A 14,765-nucleotide genomic window follows, 5' to 3' on the forward strand; every position below is an offset into this window, starting at 1 on the left:
TGAGTTTAATTTTGACACACTGCCTTTTAAAAAATAATTTATCATCTTAGTCATCCAAGAATTAACATAGTAGATTAATTTATCTAGCATTTCTAGAGAATGAGTGTTCTAATAACTTACATTTTACAAATGAATTTCAGGGAACTAAACCTCATTTAATAATTTTGGTTAAAATCTTCTGAAAGGAATTATATATTTCTTTGCCTTTCTGCATAAATTAACTGTTAACACTAATCATAATTTTCTGTTTTCGTAACAGCTATTGTTTACATGTAAAAGGCTATTTCTTCATTAAATGGCTAGATTCCTGTGGGAGATTCTTCTGTGTTGTTCTCTTACTTTAGGAGACAGCCTTTTCTTTGTCTCAATTTGCACTCAAAGCTTAAGATACCAGATGCAAGCAAACTAGTAACAAAACAAATTATTAATGTTAATTTGCCTATAATTGTTTATTTCTAAGCTCTAGTATACCACTTTTTTCATGGACTAAATTGCATGATATTATTAATAACTATTTTTATCCTTGCCCGGGAACTTTTTTCTGCCTCTGTATGTGTGCATGTGTGTGTGTGTGTGTGTGTGAGAGAGAGAGAGAGAGAGAAAGAGAGAGAAATGAGGTATTTTTCATTTATTTGTTGGATATCTTATTTATATAATTGTGGCAATACTATGCTTTAGAATGCAGTCACATGAAAGGAATATATTACGTTTGTTGTCATCATTGATAAGAATAGAAGTCAGGTTTTAGTGGTAGGTATTACTTACCAAATGACACAGTACCTGTTTGAATATAGCCATGCCATTTTCCCATGGGACTTACAAAGAGATGTCCTCATAAGGGGCAGTGACAAAGTAACTATGTAGCCTTAGGTTTATTTAGCCTGTGTTTCAAACCCTAAAGCAGAATTATGAAAATCTAAGCTATAGCATCATGCCTGACTAGAAACCTGTGGGGTCTCTTCCTGTTCCTCAGCTTTAACCTAAATCTGCCTGTCTACTGGCTTTCTTGGAAGGTATAAGATCAAAGAAAACAAAATGTTGAAAGTTAAGGGAGCAATAAGGCCAGATGTCAACCTGTGTGAAAATGTTTCCCTTCTTACTTTTGCCATTTATTTGACTGAAAGAGATGGAGAGGATAAAATTATGTGAATGATCTTTTAATCCTCAGTGACTTAGCTACTGTCAAAGATGGACCAAAAAACTTCCTCTAATGTGGCCAGTGATATGAGTAAATTCTTTGTCCCTGGGATAGATAAAAAAAAGAGGTAAGAGATTCCTTAAAGACCTAAAAGTACATCTACCATTTGATCCAGCAATCTCACTACTAGGTATCTACCCCGAGGGTAAGAAGTCATTGTTGAAAAAGATATTTGCACATGCATATACAGCAACATAATTTGCAATTGCAAAAATATGGAACCACCCCAAATGCCCATCAATCAACAAGTAGATAAAGAAAATGTAGTGTATATATACCGTGGAATACTACTCAGTCATAAAAAGGAATGAAAGAATGGCATTTGCAGCAAGCTGGATGGAATTGGAGACTATTATTCTAAGTGAAGTAACTCAGAAATGGAAAACTGAACATTGTATGTTCTCACTCATAAGTGGGGGCTAAGCTGTGAGGATACAAAGGCATAAGAATGATACAGTGACTTTGGGGACTCAAGGAAAAGGGTGGGAGCAGAGTGAGAAATAAAGGATTACACATTGGGTACAGTGTACACTGCTTAGGTGATGGGTGCACCAAAATCTCAGAAATCACTACCAAAGAACTTATTCTTGTAACCAAACACCACCTGCTCCCTGAAAACATATTGAAATAGGAAATATTTTTTTTAAAAAAAAGAGGTAAGAGAAGAGTTTGCAAACTTCCCTTTACATGGAATGATACTCTTTACCTGCCATCAAAGAGATTATGGGCAATAGTTAGAAATAATTCCTACAACAGTGATTGTGTAAATTTTAGTTGTATTTTTTTTTTTTTTTTACCTAGAATTATATTCGTTACCAGACTCCATATAATATTTCTATGACTTTCTGCTTATCTCAAGTGCCTACATTTCTATATTCTAATTATTGGGTTTTATGTCTCCCATGCTGTATAAATCCCTTAGAAGTAAGGATATTATATTTTATTAGATACAGTTTATATTTTCATTACATTAATTAAAATAATGTCTATTAGTATTGTTATTATTTGTTTTTCCCAGAGATTGTCAGCTTATATTTCCAACAACTACTGATAAATTTTTTGAATGTCCAGCTTAGTAGTAGTTTACTATGAGGCTAAAAATATGTTTCTGGCTTTGTCAGCTTAAAGACTTTCATTGGTTTTTTAATAACTCATTTTCACTTAAAAAATTGCATTTTGAGAATTTCCATAGTAAAACAGATTTTTTTTATTTTTCACTTTTTTTTGTTCACATATGGAGGAAGAAACAAGGAGATAGAACCAAAATAATGGTAAAAATCATAAAAATAGCTAAAATTTAGTGTTGCAACAGGTATAATTCTAAACACTTTAAAAGTATTATCATTTATTCCTTAACTCAGCTTTATGAGGTAAGCACTTGGCCTGGGTTTCTGTGTTTGTCCCTCCAGACTTACTCTGTATTCTCTAGTGTCCTTTGGGCGGTAGACTGCATTAATGGACTCTGTTGCCGTTTTGCTTCTGTTGGTGTTGGTCTTTCTGGAGCAGTTGCAGAAGATAAGAGGGAAGGAAAGAGAGAATAAGATGGGGACATATTTATTCTCCTAGCTCCTGCCCTGTAAGGTTATTCCAGAGTGACCACATTCTTCATCATCTCATCTTCTCTTTTGTCATCCCTTTCCACAGAGCCGTCTCTAAATTTAGGCATCTGTTTCTCCCCCTTGCCTCTTTAGGGATAGAGGAGTCTTCTGTTATTATTCATCCTGGGTTTTTTACACTATATGCACCTTTGTAAATAGTTCCATAATTAAATCCTCTTAAAATTACTCAGTTTCTACCAGGCATGGTGGCTCACTCCAGTAATCCCAGCACTTCAGGAGGCTGAGGCAGGCAGATCACTTGAGGTCAGAAGTTCAAGATTAGCCCAGCCACATGGTGAAACCCCATCTTTACTAAAATTACACAAATTAGCCGGGCCTGGTGGCGGGCACTTGTAATTCCAGCTACTCAGGAGGCTGAGGTGGGAGAATCACATGAATCCAGGAGTCAGGGGTTGCAGTGAGCTGCGCCACTGCCTTTCAGGCTGGGCTACAGAGTGAAAACTGTGTCTCAAAAAAAAAAAAGCTCAATTTGATGTGCCATCTGTTTTTTTCTAGTACCTGACCAATAAGTATTGTATCCATTTTATAGAGGAGGAAACAGAGGAAGAGAAGTTAACTATTTTGTGTTTAAGGTCACTCAGCTAGTAGCTAAGCTAGGATTCTAACCCAGACAGGCTTGGTTCGGAGCCCATATTTTTTATTACTACTTGATAGCTGGAAAATGATAACTCGGAAACACTACTCTTGCCCAATAAATAACTGGACCCAAAGAGTTAAGTAACATTTAATCATTATAAAAGTCAGTATAGTAATAGCTACCACTTTGCACTATCATCTTCCTAAGATTCTTTAAATCTCTCATTTTTTGAATAAATATAGAAACCTGCTTTTGTTTTGTACGCCTTTGTTTTTTCTCTTTTGTACCTTAAATTCACCCATTATACTAATGCCATTTTAGGCTAAAACTGTTAATGTGTTATATTCAGGATGAAGTTCAGCAGAAGAATGTTTTAAGTAATATGGAAAAATGAAATAATTTTAAAGTACTTATGTTTATATTAATATACTCTATTGAAGGATGGGATATGCAGGTAGTCATATTCTGTTTAAGATAAAGCACTTCACGTAGAATACTCCAATCAATCTAAAATATAAAAATAGAATATTAATAACGATTGAATTGGATACACATGGTGATAAGACAATATAATTTTGAAAAAAAATACTATTAAGAGATTCTGGGGGAGGCCTAGGAAGTCCTAAAGGAGGAAAGAGGAAAACGTATAAAATAGCAATAGAATGTAGGCATATTAAATCTTCCTTTTTAAGGAAGGATAGGCTGTGATTATACTGCTACAGTGGCTATTTTTTTTTTTTTTTTTTTACTTAAAGAGTGCTTACTATGTATTTACTCTGTTCCTTTCAGAATTTTAATTAATCTTTAACACTTTAATAACATTTTAATTACTTTATACCTTTAATTAATCTTTAACCCCATGAGATAGGTACAATATTCATGATCTGTATTTTAAAAAATGAGGAAAGTAAGGCATAGAGAGAAGAATGATGATTAATAAGTGGTAGAACTAAGATTGAAAACCTGGCAGTCAAGGTCTAGATTCTGTGTTGTGTTCTTAACTACTTTTTATACTGCCTAAGTAATGAAATGATGACTACTAGCAAGTGCAGGTACTCTATAACTGAGACATATGATCTAAAATTAAATATATGTGTCACAATTTGTAGGAACTAGAAAGTTTGTAGTAAAGAACTGTGTGGAAGTAATGTATGAAATTTTTGCTTGGCCAAAGCAAAAATAAAAATGTAGAAGATTTAGAAATGTTTAATTACCTATATTAGTTTCCTAGTATTATCATAACAAAGGGTGATAAACTGGGTGGGTTACAACAAAAGAAATGTATTACCATACAGTTCTGGAGGCTGGAAGTCTGAATTCAGACTATTGGTATGACCATGCTCCGTTTGAAACTTGTAGAGGAGAATCATTTCTTGCTGCTTCTAGCTGGTGTTTGCCAAGTGTCATTGACATTCCTTATCTTGTAAATATGTCACCACTTTCTGCCTTGCTTGTGACAAGTGGCCATCTACTTCCTGTGTGTATGTCTTCACATGGTGGTCTCCTCTTTATATAAGGAAAACAGTCAGATTAAGGGCCCACCCTACTCATGTATGACCTTAGCTTAAATTAATGATTACATCTGAAAAATCCTATTTCCAAATAAGGTCATATTCTGAGATATTGGAGGTTAGGGCTTTAGCATTATCATTTTGGGGGAGACAGTCAACCCATAACATTGCCTCATAGAATTATAATTATGTAGAATTTATATTATGGAGTTTTATTTATATTATAGAATTTTATATTTTTTGTCTTTGAAGAAAAGGAAATTTAGAAGACTTTCTAATTCTAGTCAAGATTTTTTTAGAGATGTTTAGTTAATTTTCTTCACTTAAGATATGTCAAAGAGTGAAGTTAATTTCTCATAGAGCTTCGGGAAGCTTGTAAATATTTGTAAAATATTGTGGAAACTTTTTTAAAAAACTTCTCTTTTTGAATCATTATAGTCACATAATTAATTGGCATCTTGAACTGGTATGCCTGTATACCTGAAAATAGACATTAATTACAAGTAATAGCAGACATGCAAGAAATTAAAATAATTTTAGGAATATCAAAGTAGTTTGAAAAGGTTAAATATTGCCTGTGCTTCAGGAATTGCTCTCACATATGACATCCTTTAACAATTCACAAACATAACCTCTCTTTTCTGTCTCTCTGTGCATATATAGAATATATATATATATTTTTTAACTTAAAGGCACTGCTATCTATCACATACAGTATATGTTATATATAAAACAGGTTTTAAATCTTTTATAAAATATATAAATTGTAATTTTTTTCTAAATTATGATTTTAGCTTTAATGCTTTTAGACTTAAATTTTAATATAAATATATCCAACTTATGTGATATATAGCTTATATAATATTAAATGTAAGCTTATATATTATAAAACTATAAATATAAATACCACGCAAATGTGTAAATAACACATAAATCATATATACACAATGTTCATATTATTACGTACAATTTAGCTTTGATGCTTTTAAACCTATTTTAAATAACAATTTAGTAAGGAATTGTTTTTTAAAATGTACTTTTTAATAGATTATGCTGTAATTATACCTCAGTCTTATATTCTTAGAACAAAATTTTATGGTTAGTATCTGAAAAATTAAACTTTATAACAGGAATTAGTGTTCACGAAGGTTTTAGGAAACAAATATTTTATATAGAAGAAATTCCTGTATTTTTAACATCACAAGAAATGGGTAAATTACTGGATGAGAGTTTTGTTTTTTTTTTCCTAGATTCCAGATGGGAGCATTATTTCCATAATTAGAATTAAAAATTGATCCTGATATTTTAATTTTTTTTTTATTCTGTATTTGGTTTTAAACATTCTTAAGTCCTTGGTTCCAGGAAGTAGAGATGATTAAACATAATTTATAGACACTAAATGGCAATCATCATATATATCGAATTGAAAGCAAAATACAGTATATACTGGTTTAAAAGTAAATGTTTTCTTTAAAGGATATATCGTATATATGTTGCGTGAAGTAAATACAAATGCTGGTATTTCTGTGCCTGTATGGTTTTTCCTCCTCAGTCTTTCTGTGCCCTACCTATGTGTTGCTAGAGAACATTTCTACAAATTTTCAATCACAAAAGAGCAAAAATACAATAAAACCAAGGCAGGAAGGGAAGTGGACAGTTTGGAGTTGCTAATTCATTTATGGTGATGGTTTATAATGACATACAAATCATATTGTATAATATATTCTACCAAAAAAGATGACTCTAGGTGATGATTAAGCTTTTTATAAATCATTAGCCCTAACAATCCTTTGCTTTTTTACATTTGGATATTTGGGGCAGTAATGAGGCTAGATATAGATGTTTACATTTCTATAGTTTTAAGGACCTTCTCTGGTGGCTAAAACAAAGTTATACAGAGAAGCATCAGCAAGCCCTCAAATGAGCTGCAAAACCATAACATTAATCATAGTTTAAAAACAGCAGTCAAAACCATCTACATAGGGATACTAGTACTTTGAATAGTGTCCATTTATGTAAGTTACAGCAAGGTCTGGTAACTCCTCTGAACAACTTTTATCTTTTTTTAAAGTAATCTCCTTTTTTGTGCTTTGCTTTGAGCATTTGCTAATCTCATATTCTTTTTAAAAGAATTACATTGACAAATTGGTGTTGCTATAGATACTGAGTTCAGACTTTGAAGTAACCTCAGAGATCATATATTGTTCAAAAAGGCCCATCTTCATTTAAGGAAAGCATTTGACAATGTTCATATATATAGTGTGTATATATATATATATGAATATATATGAATATATGTAGGTATGTATATATGTGTGTATATGTATACACATAGAGAGATATATTTATATCTGTGTGTGACTAACGTAGTTGCATTCTATATAATAATATTATGAACTCAATTTTGGGGGAATTGAGAAATCAAAATTTGTTGATAGCTTTTTGTCAATTTGCAGGGGATGCTCTTATAGCTCTGCATCAGCTATTTTTTTCTTAGCACATTTTTGAATTGTTTGGTAGAAGATTTGAAAAGGAAGCGATATAGTATTGCAGTTAAGCTCACTGGTTTGTGTTGATAACATAGGTTTGCATCTTAGCTCCTTACTCATTTGGCAAGTTATCAAACTTGGCAAAACTTAAGTTTCCTTAAAAATTAAGGTCATAGTATACTTCATATGAGTGATTGAAAAATTAAATGAAATAGTCCATATAACACTTAGAAATAACAAGTATTCATAAATATCATTGAGATTATTATTATCACTTATTTATCTGTGTTAACTGAATTTATATATGCTATAAAACTTAGATGTAATAACTGGCAAAAACAACAAGAAGAATACAAAGTTATTAATTTGTATTTTAAAATGAAAAGATTGAGGAAAATTTTGTTAATAGATATTAATGATGGAACAGTGTCATGAAAGTTAAAATCTTATTCCATTTCAGGTTTTTAAAACAGTGGAATTGTAGCATATCAAATATAGTTGTTTTGCAGTATTTTGCACTTGTCTGTCCTTTCATGAACAAACACTTGTTGAATTATCTCCCCCAGTGCTTGGGATTTAGTCCTACATTTTAGGTGGAATATATGAAAGGAGGTGTAAAAATTCTATCCTCATATGGGTTGAAGGAATTCAATCCATGTATTAGGGGAGAAAAAGTTATGTTCAGGTTTGATAGCTCTTTTCAGATATCTCAGTTTGTGATATTGAAGAGAAGGCAGTATTGTTTATTATTTCTAAATGCCAAATCAGAGCTATTAGGTAGAAGTTACAAAGTGACAGATTTTAACTCAAAGCTCAGAAGAACCTTGCTTCTATGAAAACTTCTGTAAGGCAGTGTGGATTTATTCATAAGGTATGAAAGCCTTTGGAACTATTTAAAACACATCTGTCTAGCTTTCCTACAATGTACAGAATATTAAACTTTGGGAGGAATTGTGGGGAGTAGTATTTAAAGGACCTGTGAACTTGGATGTAAAAAATTTTAAGTGAACTCTAACATTTTTAAAAATTAGAGAATATAATATAAGCAGCACACCTGTGACTTTGTCCTCAGTAGAACTTACAGATATTTTCAGATCACCTTAGAATTGTTACAGAGAACACAAAATGTTGCTCATGGCCATTATATCACAATTTGCATTCAAACTTGTAGTTATCAGAGTCCAGAGTCACCACTAAATCTTATGTTATTTAATATATTAATAAAGAAATATATATATATCGCCGGGCACGGTGGCTCGTGCCTATAATCCCAGCACTTTGGGAGGCCAAGGTGGGCCGATCATGAGGTCAGAAGATTGAGACCATCATGGCTAACATGGTGAAACCCCGTCTCTACTAAAAATACAAAAAAATTAGCTGGGCGTGGTGGCAGGTGCCTGTAGTCCCAGCTACTTGGGAGGCTGAGGCAGGAGAATGGCGTGAACCCGGGAGGCGGAGCTTGCAGTGAGCCGAGATCGTGCGGCTGCACTCCAGCCTGGGTGACTATACTCTAGTTTGTTTTTAAAAAATGTTTTGATACTGTGTTGTTTCAATTTAATTGTTCTTCCTTATAATTCTGTATTTTATTTTGACCATTCCAAAACATTCTGAGAAGCTGGTTCATAGGCTTCACTGTAAGAATGGTCAGTAGTACCAAAAAAGTTAAGAAAGTTGTGATCTAGTGGAATGGGATTTATCAACTGTAGCTTGAGATTTGAAAGGCTATTCCAGTGAATGGGTTCTGTTGTATACTTAGGTACTAAGGCAAGCTTTCCACCTTTTTTCTGCTGATGGATATTACATTACATGGTCTTACCAGAGTCAGTGGTTTAATTCAGGAGCATCTGAGTGTTTGTGCACATGTGTGTATGTGTTGGGTGTGGGTACAAGAGATGTAGTGTTCAGTGTTCTCCAGATGATTTTATTTTTTAAATTTATTGATAGATATGTGTATCTCCCTATTAAAAATCACTTTAAATGTAAGTTTAACCTGTGTTTGTGATCTTTGTTGAATATGAAAACAGTGCCACTTTTTTCCTATAATTTCTATGTGAGAATATTTCGGGCTGACTTCCAGAATGTGATGAAATGAAACAGCACTTATTGGGGAAAGCTGTTCATTTGACTTTTTAATAGTGTGCTCATTTTTATTTTGTTTTCTGCTTTTTCTTTTCTTTTCTTTTTTTTTTTTAAAGAATCCTGATGTTCATCCAAAAGAAACAACTCCCTCATCTACTTTCACTGGTATTCGACCTGCACGAGTTGTGTCTTCAACTTCGGAGGAGGAGGAAGCATTTACTGAGAAATTTCTTAAAATTAATTGCAAATATATTACCAGTGGCAAGGTAAAGAATGACACTTTAGAGAAGACCTTTAATCATGCTTTAGTTATTATTACTAACATATGATAGTTTGGCATTTACATTTTAAGTCATCAGTGTCAGCAAATGCTTGAATATTGTAAAAAGGTACTGGTGATACTATTATTTTGGGTTAGTATGGATGTTGCTTGTAACTTAGATTCTGATGATCTGTTGTAATTGTTAAAGGTAATGGGATATAAATAAATTCACTAAGGCACAGCTAAGTTGCTGTTGGTAGGATATTTCAGAAGTGTGAATAAAATGACTGCTGCCGGGTACTGTGTGGAGTGTGAACTTCTGCATAACTAGTATAGCACACAAATAGGAAAATATCTAGTATTTATTAAGTACCTTGCCAGAAACTATTAGAGGAGTCTTAATTATTTTATCAATTCAAAACAATCCTGAAATAGGCAGTCATATTTCTTTTCCACAGCGAAAAACAAAACAGGAAAGGTTAATAGATCCAAGATCTCTCTGTAATGGCCAGAATTCAAACTTAGTCATAATCTTTTTTTTTCAAGACGAAGTTTCGCTCTTATTGCCCAGGCTGGAGTGCAATGGCGTGATCTCGGCTCACTGCCACCTCCGCCTCCTGGGTTTAAGCAATTCTCCTGCCTCAGCCTCCCAAGTAGCTGGGATTATAGGCACCCACCACCACATCCAGCTGATTTTTTATGTTTTTAGTAAAGATGGGGTTTCACCATGTTGGCCAGGCTGGTCTCAAACTCCTAACCTCAGATGATGCACCTGTCTCAGCCTCCCAAAGTGCTGGGATTACAGGTGTGAGCCATCACACCCAGCCCAGAATCTATTTTATCTACTTCACTTTGTTACTTTTCTAAACAAAAACTTCTAATCTGAAAAGAGAATATAATAAAGTAATAGAGTTGGAAAATAAACTCCAGGTTTTGCTCAAAAAATGTCTATTACATGATACTATCTTTAGAAGTCACACATGAGAACTATGTCTTTATAGTCATAATTCATAAATTTATGAGTATTTGAAACACATAATAAGCATTTAGTGGTATGCATTTCGCCCTAAATATTGTTCTAAATGTTGTGTTTTCATTTTCATTTTCTTTAAAATATTTTCTCTTGATTTCTTCTTTGACTCATTTGAGAGTGTTTTATTTTTCTAGGTAACTTTCTTTTACTAATTTCTAATTTGATTCTGTGTGATCAGAGAATATACTACTATTTGAAGGCTTAAATTATTAAGACCTGTTTTATGGTCTAGAATATCTCATATTTTAATAAATGTAGTGTGTGCACTTTAAAAGAATGTGTTGTTGGATGGAATATTCCACAAATGTCAATCAAATAAAATTGAGTGATAATGTCCTGTATTTCTGGATTTTCTGTCTATCAGTTATTGATAGAAGAATTTTGAACTATCTCACTGTTATTGTGGATTTATCTGTTTTTGCCTTTCAGTTCTATCAGTTTTTTTTTTTTTTTTATGTATTTTGAAACTGTTACTAGGCTTAAAAATATTTAGGATTCTTGTGTTGTCTTGATTAATTGACTTGATTGTCATTATAAAAGACACTATTGTTGGTAATACTCTTTGCTATGAAATCTACTTTGATGTTTACTAATATAGTCAGTTTAGCTTCCTTTTGATAAGTGTTAACATGGTTTATCTTTTTCCATTCCTTTATTCATAGCCTGTGACTTTAGAAAGTGAGTTTCTTGTAGTTAGCATGTAGTTAGATCTCACTTCTTTAGATAATCTTTCCCTTTTCATTTAGCGTGATTATTTATGTGGTTAGGTTTAACTCTACCATCTTGCTATTAGTTTTTTGTTTGTTCTGTCTTTCTGCTTTCTTTCACATTTAGTTTTTAAAAATAGTTTTATGTTATCTCCTTTGTTGACTTATTAGCTGTAACACTCGTATTAGTGGCTGTTTAGAGTTTATTATATATATCTTTAATATGTCACTTTCTCACTTTAAGTAGCATTATAGCGTATATGCCACTTTTCATATAGTATACACACCTTATAACAGTATACTTTTATTTCCCCCTTCAAGCCTCTGTGTTCTTATTGTAACCCCTCTTATTTCTACATGTTATAAACACCACAATACATTGTTATTATTTTTCCTTTAAAAAGTTAATTTAAAATAATTTTTAAAATAAGGGTAAAGTCTATTATATTTATCCACTTACTCCCTACGCTTGTCAGTCCTCTTTGTAGATGCAGATTTCCATTTGTATCGTTTTTCCTTTTATTTAAGGACTTCTAAATTTCTTATGGTGTAGGTCACCTAGTGATAAATTCTTTCAGTGTTTATTTGCCTTGAGAAAGTCTATATTTTTCCTTCTTTTATTAAATGTTACTATCATGTTTATGTATATTTTCTTTTCTTTCTTGTTTTTTTTTTTTTTTTTTTCCTGAGACAGAGTCTCACTCTGTTGCCCAGGCTGGAGTGCAGTGGCCCAATCTCAGCTCACTGCAACATCCACCTCCCGGGTTCAAGCAGTTCTCCTGCCTCAGCCTCCTGAGTAGCTAGAACTACAGGTGTGCACCACCACGTCTGGCTAATTTTTGTATTTTTTTTAGTAGAGGGGGGGTTTCACCATGTTGGCCAGGCTGGTCTCGAACTCCTGACCTCATGATCCACCTGCCTCAGCCTCCCAAAGTGCTGGGATTACAGGCGTGAGCCACCGCGCCTGACATGTTTATGTATATTTTCAAAATTATATGTGTGTTTATAAAAAAGATCCCTAACTTCTAAATTTTATTCCATTTTATCTTTTTTTGGTCCATTGAAGTTTTTAAAATTAATATACTTTCATTTTTAGAGCAATTTTAAGTGGATGGAAGAATTGAGCAGAAGCTAGAATTCATATTTACACTCTCCGCCTTTCCCCAGTTTCCCTTATTAACATCTTGCTTTTGTGTGCTATATTTGTTTCAATCAATGAACCAATATTCAGGCACCAAGGAAAGCCCATAAGATTCTCTCATGTTGTACATTCTATGGGCTATAACAAACGTATAATGACGTTTATCTATCATTACGGTATTACCAGATTACTTTCATTGGGCTAAAAAATCCTCTATGTACCACTTATTCATCCCTCCTTCCCTATCTTTCCCTGAACTCCTGGTAATTAGTGATCTTTTTACTGTCTCTATAGTTTTGCCTTTTTTTTAGAGTATCATATAGTTGGAATCATAGAGTATGACTGAATGAATTCATATTGGCTTCTTTCACTTAGCAGTGTGTGTCTGAGGTTCTTCCATGTCTTTTGCAGCTTGACACCTTAATTCTTTTTGCTAATATTACTGAATATTCCACTGAGTGGATGTACTGTAGTTTCTCCATTACCCTATTAAAGGACATCTTGATTACTCTTAAGTTTTGGCACTTGTAAATAAAGCTACTCTGAACATTCATGTGCAGGTTTTGTGCGGTAAGTTTTCATCTCAGGTAAAATATCAAGGATCATGATTGCTGAATGGTATGGTAAGACCGTTGTTAGCTTATTAAGAAACTGATGAACTCTCCTCCAAAGGACCTGTGCTGTTTTGTATCCAGTAAGCAGTGGGAATCCCTGTTCCACAGCCTCACCAACATTTGATGTTTTCAGTGTTTTAGACTTCAGCCATTCTATTAGATCTGTAGTAGTAGTATCTCACTGTGTTAATTATAAATTCTCTAATGGCATATAATAGAGCATCTTCTTATGTGCTTATTTTCTACCCAGATATCCTCTTCATTTTCGAAAGATATTTTCACTAGACAGAATTTTCAGTTGATGAGATTTTATTTCTTTTCAGAACTTTAAAAATTTACTCTACTGTTTTCTGGCTTGTGTTTTTCTAAAGTGAAGTCTTGCATTATTTTTATGTTTGGTGTTCTGTTAAAAAATGTGTCTATCTTTGGTTGCACTTAAGATGTTCTATTTGTCACTGATTTTAAGCAATTTTATTACGATGTGCTTTGGTGTATTTTTTGTATTTGTTTTGCTGGCGATTCCTTTAGCTTTGTTCTGTAGGTTTATAGTTCGTGCCAAATTTGGAAAATGGCCAGATTTCTTCAAATATTTTTTGTCTCCCATCCTCTCTTTCTTCTTCTTTGGGACCTCCAATTCTGCATATTTTAGGCTGCTTGACATTGGGTCTAACAGCTCCCTCATACTCCATTCACTTTTTTCCTCTCTTTTCATTTTGAATAATTTTAATTGCTTATTTTTAAATTCACCAATATTTTTTCTGCCATGGCGAATCTACTCTTAATCCTATCCAGCATATTTTGTCTCACACATTGCAGTTTTTCTGCCTGTAAGTTCATACTGGGTCTCTTGTATTTTCCATATCCACACTGTGTATAATCTTCTATTTTGTTGAATATGGTTATAATAATTGTTTAAATGTTTTTTTGTGTGTGCCAGTTCTTCCATCTCTGTTACTTCTGTATCTGTTTGCTTTTATTGATTTTTCTCTTTAATGTGGTTCATTTTTTCTGTTTATTTACATGCCTGGTAATTTTTGATTGGCCACCAGGCATCATGAATTTTATGTAATTGGATACTGAATATTTTTGTATTCCTATATATATTTTGTACTTTTTATCTGTGGCATCGTTATTTCTTGATCCTATTGTGGCTTTTTTTTCTTTGATGATCACTTGGTAATGGCTTGTTCATAAGTTAAGACCGTAACAGCCTTTAGTTTGTAGCTAATTTTTCTCCTTACTAAGACAATACACTTGTAAGTGTTCTCAGGCTTTGTAAATACAAGATTTTTTTGCTTTAGTGTTTAGTGAGAACACGAACTATTCTTACTGTGGGGACACTGAGTATCGTTTCTTCTGCTCCTTTTAAGTATTCTCTTATCCTTGGATAGCTGCTATACATGAAGGTGGTAATCAGTACTCAGTTCAAAGCTGGAAGGGAACCCTTTGTAGACCTCTAAAGCTTTCTCACTGGACAGTGCTCATTTGTGGGTTGGTTTGTTGTTTTGCTTGTCTTTTCTCTGCCTGTGGACTGG

The 14,765-nt window shown here is 33.1% G+C and overlaps 1 protein-coding gene across 21 annotated transcripts in view; it reads left to right on the forward strand.

Annotated features, from left to right (window-relative positions):
- Positions 1–14,765, forward strand: part of OXR1 (oxidation resistance 1) — a 510,160-nt gene that overhangs the window by 439,797 nt on the left and 55,598 nt on the right. For all 21 annotated transcript variants that reach the window (XM_033203135.1, XM_033203139.1, XM_033203132.1 and 18 more), the window contains one exon: positions 9,590–9,739. In XM_033203135.1, coding sequence (XP_033059026.1) covers positions 9,590–9,739 — 150 coding nt within the window. The remainder of the gene's footprint in view (positions 1–9,589; positions 9,740–14,765) is intronic.

Source organism: Trachypithecus francoisi, unplaced genomic scaffold, assembly GCF_009764315.1.
Source record: "Trachypithecus francoisi isolate TF-2019V2 unplaced genomic scaffold, Tfra_2.0 Lachesis_group7, whole genome shotgun sequence".
In the NCBI taxonomy this organism is placed as follows: domain Eukaryota; kingdom Metazoa; phylum Chordata; class Mammalia; order Primates; family Cercopithecidae; genus Trachypithecus; species Trachypithecus francoisi.